Source organism: Peromyscus maniculatus, chromosome 4, assembly GCF_049852395.1.
Source record: "Peromyscus maniculatus bairdii isolate BWxNUB_F1_BW_parent chromosome 4, HU_Pman_BW_mat_3.1, whole genome shotgun sequence".
Classification (NCBI taxonomy): Eukaryota; Metazoa; Chordata; class Mammalia; order Rodentia; family Cricetidae; genus Peromyscus; species Peromyscus maniculatus.
This window is the reverse complement of record NC_134855.1, coordinates 109,292,977-109,306,572: the sequence shown is the minus strand read 5'-3', so window position 1 is coordinate 109,306,572 and position 13,596 is coordinate 109,292,977. Positions and strand designations below refer to the sequence as shown.

General features: G+C 41.2%; 1 protein-coding gene across 6 annotated transcripts in view; it reads right to left on the bottom strand.

Moving 5' to 3' along the window:
- The window catches only part of Pank2 (pantothenate kinase 2), a 42,016-nt gene that overhangs the window by 14,277 nt on the left and 14,143 nt on the right, over positions 1-13,596 (bottom strand). For all 6 annotated transcript variants that reach the window (XM_042276263.2, XM_076570673.1, XM_076570671.1 and 3 more), the window contains exons 2-4: positions 8,309-8,661; positions 3,823-4,076; positions 215-391 (exon numbers count right to left, since the gene is read on the bottom strand). In XM_042276263.2, coding sequence (XP_042132197.1) covers positions 215-391; positions 3,823-4,076; positions 8,309-8,416 — 539 coding nt within the window. In that variant the 5' untranslated portion in view covers positions 8,417-8,661. The remainder of the gene's footprint in view (positions 1-214; positions 392-3,822; positions 4,077-8,308; positions 8,662-13,596) is intronic.

Here is a 13,596-nt window from a genome sequence, read left to right as displayed (position 1 = left end):
CCAGGACTGGGATGATAGGCATGTACATACCCAGTTTATACAGTGCTGGAGATCATACACACTAGTACATATTCTATTAGCTGAACTACCTCTTCAGCCCCAAATTAAATACAGATAACTTTATACATTGCATATCAATGAAACTGTTTAATATAAAACATATACCTAATAGGATTTTAGTCCCATGTTTTTTACTAGGTACATATTCCCTTACCTTGAAGCCACAGCCCAGCCTGGCAATCCAAACCTTTCATAGTCTCCTCCATAAATGTCTCGAACTAATTTGTCCACTTTGGTGCTATCCCCACGAGATGCCATTTCAAGAGCTTCTTCAAAAGTGCTACAGCCAGTAAGAAGACAGCAGAGACCAAAGAAAGTTCCTCCTCCAAGACTATGATTAAAAGCAAACAATGTAGTATTTTTAAAACACAGGAATGAGATGTTAGCCCCAAAATGATATTCATGTATCAGTCTACTCTTGCCCCAATTAAACCATGCATGATACCAGTAAGTTTACAAGAAGATAAATATAAGTGCCTCATAAACACAAAATGCATCTATCCACGCGAGCTAACAAAGTAGAAAATATATATAGCCCATCTCCCCGTACACATTCCCAGTACAGTCTACTCTTGCAGAGTATGAAAAGCCTCAGGTACACATAAGTAAGGCCAACATACCCAACATCATGTTGGCACCTACCTTCTGTCTCCAAGTGCAGAATGACCTCTGACGTCATTCAAACACCTGTCACTCTAACCCACCAGACTCCTCTATTGAAATCACTTTCTTCTCCAAACTACGCTCATTTGTTAGCTAATACTATTAGGTAAAGAGTTATTCAAATCCTCAGTTCCTTTTTTCCCTCAATCTTTGAACCTTAGCCAAAATATTCATTCTCTTCTTTCTCCAACCCTCCGTTTTCAAATCATTTTTCCAGTTATACTACCTCAACTTCTAGATCCATACTGTCTTTGTTATTTTTCTATTGCTGTGGTAAGATACCATGACCAAGACAACCTATAGAAGAAACAAGCTTATTTGGGGCATACAGTTTCAGTGCTAAGGGTCCATGATCATCATGGCAGAGTATGGCAGCAGGTAGGTAGGCACTGAAGCAGTAGCTGAGAGCTCACATCCTGAGACACAACCATGAGGCAGAAAGAGCTAACTGGAAATGGCTTGGGTTTCTGAAACCTCAAAGCCCACCCCCTGTAACAAATCTCCTACAATGAGGCCACCCTTCTTAATCCTTCCCAAACATTGCCATCAACTGGGGATCAAGCATTCAAATATATGAGCCTATGAGAAGGCATTCTCATTCTACCCTGGTCCCCATAGGCTTGTAGCTATATCATAATGCAAAATGCACTTAGTCCCCCTCCAAAAGTCCCCATAGTATTTCAATCTCAATACTATTTCGAAGTCCATCCATGTCTCTTCCAAGATTCAAGGGCAATCGAATAACAAAACCCCATGAAAAGCAAAAGCCAAAAAAAGCATAGCACATACCCGCAACATACAATGCACAGAATATGTATTACCATTCCAAATGGAAGAAAGGGGGCATAGTGAGGAAATACTGGACCAAACCAAGATTGAAAAACAGCAGGGCAAACTCCAAATCCACTATCTCTGTCTGATGACAAAGGACTTAGATGGCTCTCCCCTTTTACACACTTCTCTCTCTTGGGCTGGTTCCACAGCCTGTCTGTAGCCCTCCTTGGCAGGTATCCCATGGCTCTGGCATCTCCAACATCTTGGGATCTCCAAGGCAATCCAGGTTTCACCTTCACAGCTTCACAAAATGGCCTTTCAGGGCCTCCATATCCCTACTCCCTGACACATGCCTGGCCTCAAGTGGTTTCCCTTAATCATGAAGACTCCACAACCACTTTACTTATATATTCTTCTTGAGTCTAAAGCCAGAACCAAGTGGATAACTCCACCAATTTGGGCTGCCTGCTTGAATTACATTTGCAACAGCTTTCCTTTGTTGTTGGTTCTTTGTTCTTGATGCTGGTGTTTGTTTTGAGCAGAAAATTTCTCAGGCATTTCCTTCTTACAAGTTGAAAGCTTAGCTGGGCAGTCTTGCCCTGAGGGCACCCATCCCTTTTATTTTAGTTACCACCAGGTCTCACCTTATCTTTCAACAGAGGCCTTGGTTCCAACATTAAATCTCCTAATGCTATTTTTCCACTTCAAACTGTGCATTTTGTATGTTTTTGTTCCCTTATTCTTTTGCACTCTAGATCTGCATAACAGCTATTGCTAATAACCACATGACATAGTATTAGGCTGTCTTGAAATCTCCTCAGAAAATTAAGCCATTATTTTTCAATTTTGCCTCAGACAGCTTTTTAGGACAAAAGCAGAAAGCAGCCACATTCATGCCAAAATATCACAAGAATGATCTCTAGCCCAGCTGCTAATATTGTTCTCCTCTGAAACATTTTTTGTTTGGTTTTTTGTTTGTTTGAAACAGGGTCTCTCTATATCAGCATTTCTCAACCTGTGGGTTGTAACCCCTTTAAGAGTCAAATAACTCTTTCACAAGGGTCACCTAACACCATGGAAAAACACAGATATTTACATTACGATTCCCAACAGTAGCAAAATTAGCAGAGAAAATAGTGTTATGGTCAGGAGTCACTACAACATGAGGAACTGTACTCAAGGGTCAGACAGCATTAGGAAGGTTGAGAACCACTTATATAGTTCTGACTGCCTGGAGCTCTGTAGACCAGGCTGGTCTTGAACTCAAGAGATCTGCCTGCCTCTGGCTCCTGAGTGCTGGGATTAAAGGCATGCGCCGCCACCACCTGACTGACTCCCTCTCTGAAACCTCTTGAGTTGGGCATCCATAGTCAACACTGCTCTCTGAACTAGTCTTCCAAGCTCTTACTAGGTTGGCCCTATTCAGCCCTGCTTACAGCATTTAACCACTTTCCTAATCCAAAATCCACATACCACAAGTCTGTCACACCAATAGCCCAGCCCATCCCTTGGTACCAGCTTCTGTCCTAGTTACTTTTCTATTGCTGTGGTAAGACACCATGACCAAGACAACTTTTAGAAGCATTTACTGGGGGCTGATAATCAAGAGTCCATGACCATCATGGTGGGGAGCATGAAAGCAGATAGGCAGCTTTGATACTGGAGCAGTAGCTGAGAGCTCACATCTTGAAACACAACCATGAGACAGAAACTTGGGAATGCTGGGGTTTTTGAAACCTTAATGCCCACGCCCAGTAACACACCTCCTTTAACAAGGCTACAACTCCTAATTCTTCCCAAACATTTCCACCAACTGAGGGCCAAGTATTAAAACATATGAGCCTATGGAGGCCACTCTCATTCAAACTATCACACACACCATCCCATGAATATCAATATCCCTTGCCCTATGGCATCCCCTGGTCACCTTATACCATCTTCTGGTATAAATGCATGTATGCACATGCTAAAGCATGTATGCATGAATATATACAAAGTCTACAGGTTTCAAAGAAAGGATTTCTCTTCCAAAGGTCTACCTGGTTAACTTCAGCTACTTTATATATGCATACTATAAACTATGGATGCAATGAGTCTGTTGAGGCAACGCTTAATGAAACAATGATAACAAAAATCCTAAGCAAAAGAGATTAAAAGAGCTCATGATGTCAGAACGTTTAAAGAGAAGCAACATGTGCTTGCACAGTGTCAAAAATTTAAATCTTTCACAAAATTTTAATGGATGCTATAGGTATAGTTCTGTGATACCTGAGAATTCAGTAAACCTGTATCAAGTATAAACAATGACTTATATGAAGGATTTACCTGGTGCCTGTGACCCTCTTATAATTATCTTTGGAATACACTGCTAAGATGCTAACTCCTGAGCCGATGTTCACCAGAAGCAGAGGGTATGGATTTTTCAAATCAAATGGCAACTTCTGACATTTTTCAGAATCAGCAGGATTTTCAAAATAATAGCATTGTGACCGTCCATTGAATCCAACTGAGTCAATGTACAAAATTCCTTTTATTAAGCAATCCAGTTCATCCAGTTTGTGAAGTTGAAGGTCACCTATCTGTAATAAAGTAAGAATGTGATCAGACTTTCTAATAAGCCAACAATTTTTTTAAATATGGTCTTCTGAAACAACGTCTCACTGTAACCTAAAGCTGGCCCCAAATCCTCTTTCCACATCTTTCTAAGTGCTAAGACTACAGGTGTGACCCACTACATCTGGCAAACAACAGAAAAATTTTAAATTCCACTTAAAAAGACATCTCTACCCTGAAGGAACCATAAAAGCATGCCCATGGATGTGTAGCATTTATACGTAATTTGCAGCAGATCTGGAGAAGGGAAAAAGGAGGAGGGACCGCCGAGACAAATAGTTCCACAGATCCAAAGAGTCACCATCCAAACCACTGCAACTGTGGGGCTCTGTGCCAAAGTCACAAGTGAGCAGCAGAAACAGAACCCCTGTTGAGAGGGACGGTGAAGCAGAGATGTAGTTGAGGCCATGGCTTATCAGAGTACCCAGCACCTAGTAACAATGGCAGAATCCATAAAGAGTGACATGCTGGGATGGAAAGATAGCTCAGTTGGTAAAGTTTTGCCATTTCCACACTCAGAAAAAGCCGGGTGTGGTGGCACACACCTATAATCCAGTGCTGGGAAGGTATAGATAGGGGAATCGCTGGAGCTCTCTGTCCAGATGGCCTAGTCTAATCAAGAAGCCCATGCGGACAGCTCCTTAAGATCAACACTAAGGTGGACCTGGAGATCAACATCAAGTCTTTCTCAATAGCTCTCTAGCTCATCTTTGGAGTCAAGGTCTCTCTTACTGAAGCTAGTATTCACTGACTACCTAGACTGGCTGGCCAGCCATCTCTATTCCCTGCACTAAGGCCACAGGCACACACTTGGCTTTCTCATGTGGGTGCTAAGGATTCAAACTCAGGTCCTCATGCTTGAGCAGTAGGCACTTTACCCACAGGGCCACTTTTCTAACATCCTTCTTTCCATGTAGTTTTCATCATAACATGGGAACATGACAAAGAGAAACCCACTGGGAGACTCTCACAAAGGAGTACTTGCTATTCCACTCCTTACCTCAATTCACAAATAGAAAACACTGAAAACCAGCAAATAAGAAAAATCAAGGAAAGAGCATAAAACCTGCTGGGCATGTTGACACACGCCTTTAATCCCAGCACTCTAGAGGCAGAGGCAGGTGGATCTCTGTGAGTTCAAGGCCAGCCTAGTCTATAGAGCGAGTTCCAGGACAGGCTCAAAGCTACATAGAGAAACCCCATGGGGGGGACGGGGGGAGGGGGGGACGGACACAAAAATCAGAAAAGAACAAGACATAAAAACAGTCAACTCAAGTTCCCTGGAAAAGCCAGGTACATGTTAGAGATTCTACATACTGACTAACTGGTTAGTTCTTAATTGTTCTTTAGTCCTCTCAATAGCCATCACCAACCTTTAGACTTAACATCCTCTTAGACTATCAGCTAAAACCTTTGGAATGTATTAACAGACCACTACTTAAGCTTAAGAATGTCATTAGACAACATCTAAAACCTATAGCACCTGCCGACTGATTTCTCCACCAACGTATTTGGAAAGGCACTGCTTTATAGCTTTTGTTCTGCAACCTCTTCCACAAAAAGATGTCATTCACATCGTTCAGGGCAGCTCAAATTTGTGTTGCCAAGCCTGGCTGTTCGTATTTGGTTCAGAATAAACTTAATTCCTGTGAAGCAAGAGCTATGCTTTATGTTGACAGAGTTAAAGGAAAACCTGCCTCAGTCAAATATCTTCATTTGGTAACATGGGAAGAGGTTATTAGAGACATTTTAAGTCTGTATCCATTGCACCCTTAAGGCTTGTTAGGGTCTCACACCTTTGCCACATCAACCCTCAAAAGATCTAGCTCAAGACCTTGCAGTGTTCACAAGAGGAAAACAAAACCTAATGCGCAGTGGTATACTGGCCTTAGGTTTAGATATGGTTGAGGAACTTGGTTAGCAAGCATATCTATCACAGGCTGGGGCTGTATTTGCCTAGTTTGTGCACCACAGCTCTGCTGTCAGCTCTAATGCCTAAAAAGAACCACTTTTAAAAAATTGGGGGAGGGGGGAGGATGGGGATTTAGCTCAGTGGTAGAGCACTTGCCTAGCAAGCACAAGGCCCTGGGTTTGGTCCTCAGCTCCAGAACAAAAAAAGAAAAAGACAAAATAACAAAAATTTTTTTTGTTTTTCTTCATTTTTTGAGACAGGGTAACAGCCCTGGCTGTCCTGGAATTCACTTTGTAAACCAGGCTGGCATTGAACTCACAGAGAGCCCCCTGTCCCACCTCCTAAATGCTGGGATTAATGGTGTGTACCACCACTGCCCGATCACTTTTCAATTTTTATTTTAAATTTTATGTATATGAGATTTTGCCTGCATGCATGTATGTATACATGTATATAGCAGGATTCCCTGGAACTGAAGTTACATGTGGTTGTGAGCTCCATGTGGGTGCTAGAAATCAAACCTGGGTACTCTAGAGGAGCAGCCAGTGGTCTAAACCACTCAGCCATCTCCCCAGTCCCCCATACCCCCAAAAGTATACTTTTTTTTTTTTTTTTTTTTTTTTTTTTGGTTTTTCGAGGCAGGGTTTCTCTGTGTAGCTTTGCGCCTTTCCTGGAACTCGCTTTGGAGACCAGGCTGGCCTCGAACTCACAGAGATCCGCCTGCCTCTGCCTCCCGAGTGCTGGGATTAAAGGCGTGCGCCACCACTGCCCGGCCAAAAGTACACTTTTAACCAGACATGCTGGAAAATAACTGAGGTGGCAGAAGAGAAACTATGTGGTATACAAGATTAGAAGCATTTTTGTGGCCAGATAGTGTGCGTACACATGTGGAGATCAGAGGACAACCTGAGATGTTATTCCTCAGGTGACATCTACTTTTTTCCTGATTCTTCACTGGCCTGGAGTTTTCCATGGAAGCTGCCCAATGAGCCCCAGGGATCCATTTGTCTCTGCCTCCCTAGAGTTGGGAAAATATCCAGGTAGTTTGCTTCTGAGATGGGGTCTATATATCCCTGACTGATCTGGAACTTGACATATAGACCAGGCTAACCCCAAACTCACAAGAGATCCGCCTGCCTCAGACTCCTGAGGACTGCTATGGTGATGTATTATGTCCCCAATGTATTATGCACCCTAATAAAGTTTATCTGAGTATCAGAGGAAAAAGCCAGCCACTATAGTAAACATAGAGGTCAGACAATGGTAGCACATACCTTTAATCCTATCACTCGGGAAACAGAGATCTGTCTGGGTCTCTGTGAGTTCAAGGCCACACTGGGAACAGAGCCAGGTGTGGTGGTACAGACATATCTTTAATCCCAGCACTAACCATAAAGGTCTGGAGATCTGTACAGACAGACAGGAAGTGACAGAGCTGGGCAGGAAGACAAAGTGATGTAGCTGGGCAGAGAGAGGAAATGAGATGGCAGAACAGAAAGGAATATAGGCATGGGTATACAGGAAGTAGGTCTCTTTGGCTGAGGATCTCCAAGTGGTGAGAATATGGCTGGCTTCTTTCTGCTTTTCTAATCTCTCGGTTTTAACCCCAATATCTGGCTCCGAGTTTTTTATTAATAAGACCATTTAGCAATTTGTCTACATACTGCTGAGATTAAAGGAATGGACCACCACAGCCAACTTAATTTTTACGTCTGTGTGTGTATGTGCATTTCCAAGAAGACCACAAGTGGGATCATACACCCTGGCACTGGAAGTGGTGGCAGTTATGGGCTGTTTTGACACAGGTGCTGGGAACAGAACTCAGGTCCTTGCCAAGCTACTTCTCCAGCCCACACACAGCCTTTTTATGTGGGTTCTAACGAACGAACGAACGAACTAAGGTCCTCCAAACACTTTACTGAATGATTCATCTCCCTAGCCCAGGACTAAATTTTTAATTTTTATTTTTAACTCCTTAATGAGATGTAATAATGGTACTCCTCATAGACACTTACTGTGCTTATCCCATACTCAAAGTTTTCATACTAAAGAAATGGTAAAATGCTATGCTGATACACATCAACATATTTCAACCAGATAAGAAGCACACTACCCAACAATTGCCAGATAGCTAACACCTGACTGTCACTAGTTTATATATAATGTTCATTTCCCTCAAGAATATTTAAGCTCCATTAAAAATGAAAATGATTCTACCACTTGTAATTGGCATCATTTTAAACAATAAAATTACCATAAATTGTATATAAGCTAAAAAATGCATACTGTGAGAAAATCCTGCTCAAATTTGTATGATCCACCTCCAGTGGCACAAAAGACAGTGTGGAGACTCGAGAAGTTTTTATCTTTGCCCATTTGAATAAAAGCAGGCATGTCATGAGTGGGAAAGCGTATAAAGTGCAGATTGCCTTTGCGTCCACACAGAGTCAGGTCCTTCAGCTCAAGGTGCACGTCCCGAATTCCTGTGGATCCATAAGCCACATTGGAGGTCAGGTACTTGCGAATGCTTTTCAGACTCTCCACTTCCTCCTTTTCTTCCTCAGCAGTGATGTCTTTAGGTTCAAAATAAACCAGCTTGACTAGGGTTCCACCAATATCCAAGCCAAACCATGGAAAAACTAAATGGAAAAGAAAAAAAAATGTCAAAATACCTTTTTCTAAAAATAAAAGTTTATATTTACTTGACTAGCAACTTATTCCATAGGCTATGGTTTCTAAGGAATAAAATTCTAAACTAAAAGGTTTTGGGGAGAAGAAATGTGAATCAAAAATATCAAAGTATTAGGACAAACTAACTTTTCTGTATGCCCAAACTATACTATAAAGTACTTAAAAGCTAACAAATTAAGTTTCAAACCTGAAAAACAAAGACTGTGAATGAAAATCTTCACCCTGCCTCCTGCACAAAGGAGGGAGTGCTGAGACTTTCCAGAGCTCTAGTACTCGCACAAGAGCAAGGCCAGCCCAGCCCTACCCAAGACTCTCCAGGGTCAATTCCTCTCCGCACTACCCTGGGCTAGTTGTACAGGTTAGAGATAGAGTACTTACCCACTTATTGCAGGCCCTAGGTTCATTCTCTGGGTAGACAAAAAAGGGAAACACTGGCAACTTAAAAATAAAAGGCTTCAAAGGACTTTAAATCCAAGCTATCTGCTGCCCAAAAACACTTTAAAATTAAATAAATAGGGGGCAGAGAGAACACCCACTTGGTGGCTCAACTCACAACTTTATTTAACTACAGCCCCAGGGATCTGGTATCCTCTCTTCTGGCCTCCATAGGCTCTAGGCACATGCCTGGTGCACAGACATACACGTAGGCAAAACCACCATACATATAAAAATTTTAATTAAATTAACAAATAACTAGTCAGTAGCTTCAGGAACATAAAGATAGACATATATGTGTCTTCCCAAACCTAAATCCAGAAATGACTAATAAAAGCTTAAGTTTACTAACATTCTTCCCTAAAATAATTCTGGAAAACACACACACACACACACACACACACACACACCTAGTCAGTGTCTATTCTGAAGCATCCAAAGGAACACTAATAAAGCTGGAAGCAGCTGTGAAGGTGAGAAAGCACATAGGGGCACTCTACACGAGCATGAGGTGGAATGGCTGCCAGGATGACACAGGAGCAAGTTTCAGCAGCCATGTTGATATGGTCAGGAAATAGATTTGGAGAGACTCAACAGGCTACCACCAATTCCTCTCTACCAAGAGTACTTCTCATCATCACAAAGGCAAACAATCTCTTCCCTGAGTACATGGACCAGAGACACAGAGTCAGGGTGGCATCCAATTAGGTGCTGCCACCCAAAGAAGGACAGCCTCCACACCTGCCATACATACATCCCATCTCCCCACTTACACTCCATCCCAGGAGACAATAAACAAAATCTACAGCCACTGAAGATCAATAGCAATTCTCAAAAGTATCTGAGGAAAGCGTGCAACAATAAGAAATAGTAAATGTCTTCAGACACATGGCATCTATGAAAAACTAGAAACTAAAAACTACCAAAACTACAATTAATGCATGATTTTAAAAAGTAAACAGAACCAGATACTTATAAGTTTGTGTAAAACTAATGAACAGGAGCTGGAGGGATGGCCCAGTGGAAAAGAATGTACACTGCTCTTGCAAAGGACCAGAGTTCAGTTCCCACCACTCACATCAGGTAGCTCACAACTGCATGTAACTACAGCTCCAAAAGATTCAATACTCTTCTGGCCTCCTCTGGCATCTACAGTCACCTGCACATATTGACACACAAACATGCATACACATAATTTTAAAAGAAAATAAATCTTAAAAAAAAAAAAAAAGATGAATAGTTTGTTCCTAATCATGGAGTGGGAAAATGCTTTCAACACTCATTCTAGGAAAAAAAAAAGCAAAAACTTACCTCCGAAACTCAAAAACAAACTGAGTGAAAGAAGCCTTGCAGAAAAGGCTACATACTCTAGGAAATACACACTAATCACTTCTGCAGCTAGGAGGGAAAGCCAACTGTATGATCACACTGGTAAAGAGAAGAAAGACTTCAGAGGCACAGGTCAGTGGTGGCCCAAATCTTAAACTGTATGGTGGAGGAAATGTAAGAGTCCATAGAGCTACATAGTTTAAGTCAAACAAATACAGTTAACAGTAAGATGGAAGCACAGACACACAAAGTAGAACACAAAACTAAGAAATCCTCCCGGAATGCCTCTCAAGTTTAAAAAAAAAAAAAAAAAAAAGTTGGGCTGGGCAGTGGTGCACGCCTTTGATCCCAGCACTCGGGAGGCAGAGGCAGGTAGATCTCTGTGAGTTCGAGGCCAGCCTGGTCTACAGAGTGAGTTCCAGGACAGGCTCCAAAGCTACACAGAGAAACCCTGTCTCAAAAAAGCAAAAACCAAAAAAAGAAAAAAAAGAAAAAAAAAATCTTACTGAAATTTCAGAAAACCCTAAAAACCAAAGTTTCTAGGAATAGACACAAATTACACAAAGGTAAGCAGTGCTCTTCACCAGCAACGTGAGTGTTAGAAGACAAAGGTACACAGGCTTCAAAGAAAGAAGGGAAAAGGTTTAGAAGTGTTATCTAGTCAACCGGCTTTCAAGCAGGAATCCAAAAGAAACTTTACACACAAGGACTCAAAGAGTCTCTGAATCACATAGATGCACAGCAGCATATTTTACATTTGCAAGAGCTGTAAGAAAGATTTTAATCCATAAGCTATCAGCAGAGGAATAAATGCATGCTGACTTTAAGATCTAAAATACTTACACAATTTCAACAAAGGGCATCAAGGAGGAAAGGAGTAGGAAGTGAACGCAGCACGTCTGTATTGTAGGAAAAGGAAAGAGGACAAGACTGAGCAGCTGGAGACAAGAACAGAAAAGGGATGCTTTAAAACAAAACAAAACATGTAGTGGTAGTGCATAGCTGTAATCCTAGTACTCAGGAGGCAAAGGCAGGGGGATCATTGCAAGTTCAATACCAGCATGGTTACATGTCAAGTTCCAGGCCAGCTACCACTTCACAATGAGACCCCCATGTCAAACATAAATAAAAGCAGCCCTGGAAGAGAAAAGGAACATAAGATTTTTCAAATAACTAGATACAGGTAATAAGTCTACTGTTTGGGAGTGGGGATAGCCTGGGAATCCAACCCAGGGCCTCACATACTGTGATGTACACACCCCACCACTTAGATACATTCCCTGCCCTAAAAGATTTTGCAGGTTTTCACCACAGAGAAACTGTTTAAGTAGATATGCTAACTAACATTAATGATTTAAACATACAATGGATATATGAGTCAAAACATTACATAGGTCTCTGTAAACAGGAATAAAGAATTGCTGTGGGATGGTCTGTATGTCAAATCTGTTGCTCTGATTGGTCAATAAATAAAACACTGATTGGCCAGTGGCCAGGCAGGAAGTATAGGCGGGACTAACAGAGAGGAGAATTAAGGGAACAGGAAGGAAAAGAGAGTCACTGCCAGCGCCACCATGACAAACAGCATGTAAAGATGCCGGTGAGCCACGAGCCATGTGGCAAGGTATAGATTTATAGAAATGGATTAATTTAAGCTATAAGAACAGTTAGCAAGAAGCCTGCCACGGCCATACAGTTTGTAAGCAATTAAGTCTCTGTGTTTACTTGGTTGGGTCTGAGTGGCTGTGGGACTGGTGGGTGACAAGAGATTTGTCCTGACTGTGGGCAAGGAAAGAAAACTCTAGCTACAAAGAATATTTTTATACACAGCTAAAAGCAAATTTTAAGCTGGGTAGGGTGGCACAAGCATGTAATTTTAGTGCTCAAGAGGCTGAAGCTGAAAGATGACTACTGTAGGACTTTTCTTTCCTGTTCACCAGTTCCCAAATAACCAACACAGATACTTAATTATAAATGCTCAGCTTAAACAAAAAAATTACTATTAACCTCAAAATATTTTACACTGGTATGGATTTTGGTTTATTGATACAAATTTAAAGTTATTTTTACTATACTACATGTATATTTCTACTCTTGTCTGGGGTATTGTGCTTATGCAACTCAATTAAAAATGTAATGTATAATTAAGAAATGCTGTTTAATAGTCATCTATTATAGTCAAACTTATAGTCATGTTAGGTATGTTTTCAAGGTCATACACAGATATATTTAGATAGCTATTTAGATAGATAGATAGATAGATAGATAGATAGATAGATAGATAGATAGATAGTCTTCAAATACTTCAAAGACCTATAGAATATGGCATTTAATATGTTTAATAACCTAAGGCTTTTCATGACAGTGAGACACATTTGCTCCTGCGGCACCAATCTACTTCAAAGAAGAGGATGAGCATCAAAGAAACTGAGTTTACTTTCTTTATGGCAAAAGCTAAAAAACTGCCTTTGCCTCAACTGCTGACAGTATACTGTCCAAACTGGACCAGCAGGATGCAAAAAAGGTAACAGCCAAACTTTGCCAAGACAAGGTAGGACAGTCCTTCAAAATTCCCTGCTTCTCAGAAATGTCTGTCAGATATACTAGGCCTGTTGGCAAAAGATGGGTACCCCAATGTTACAGAAGAACCCAAGGTGATGATCCAGGCAGCCTGATGTCCCTGTTGTTAGTAACATTTCACCTTTCTGGGGTCTTTGAGAATTGAAGACTAGATAGTCATAGTTAAGTTCCCTTAGTTATAATAAAAGGTAAACTGGGTATAAAACTTTAGAGTCATAAAAATAAGATAATTTCTCTAAATTTGCCAAATACAAATGGACTGAATATTGTAACTGTAATTCTTACTTTATAACTGCCTTGTTGCCGGGCAGTGGTGGCGCACGCCTTTAATCCCAGTACTCGGGAGGCAGAGGCAGGCGGATCTCTGTGAGTTCGAGGCCAGCCTGGTCTACAAAGCGAGTTCCAGGAAAGGCGCAAAGCTACACAGAGAAACCCTGTCTTGAAAAAACAAAACAAAACAAAACAAAACAAAAAAAAAAAAAAAACTGCTTTGTTATATATAGTTTCACTATGTTAAGGTTTAAAACCTTCCTTTTTAT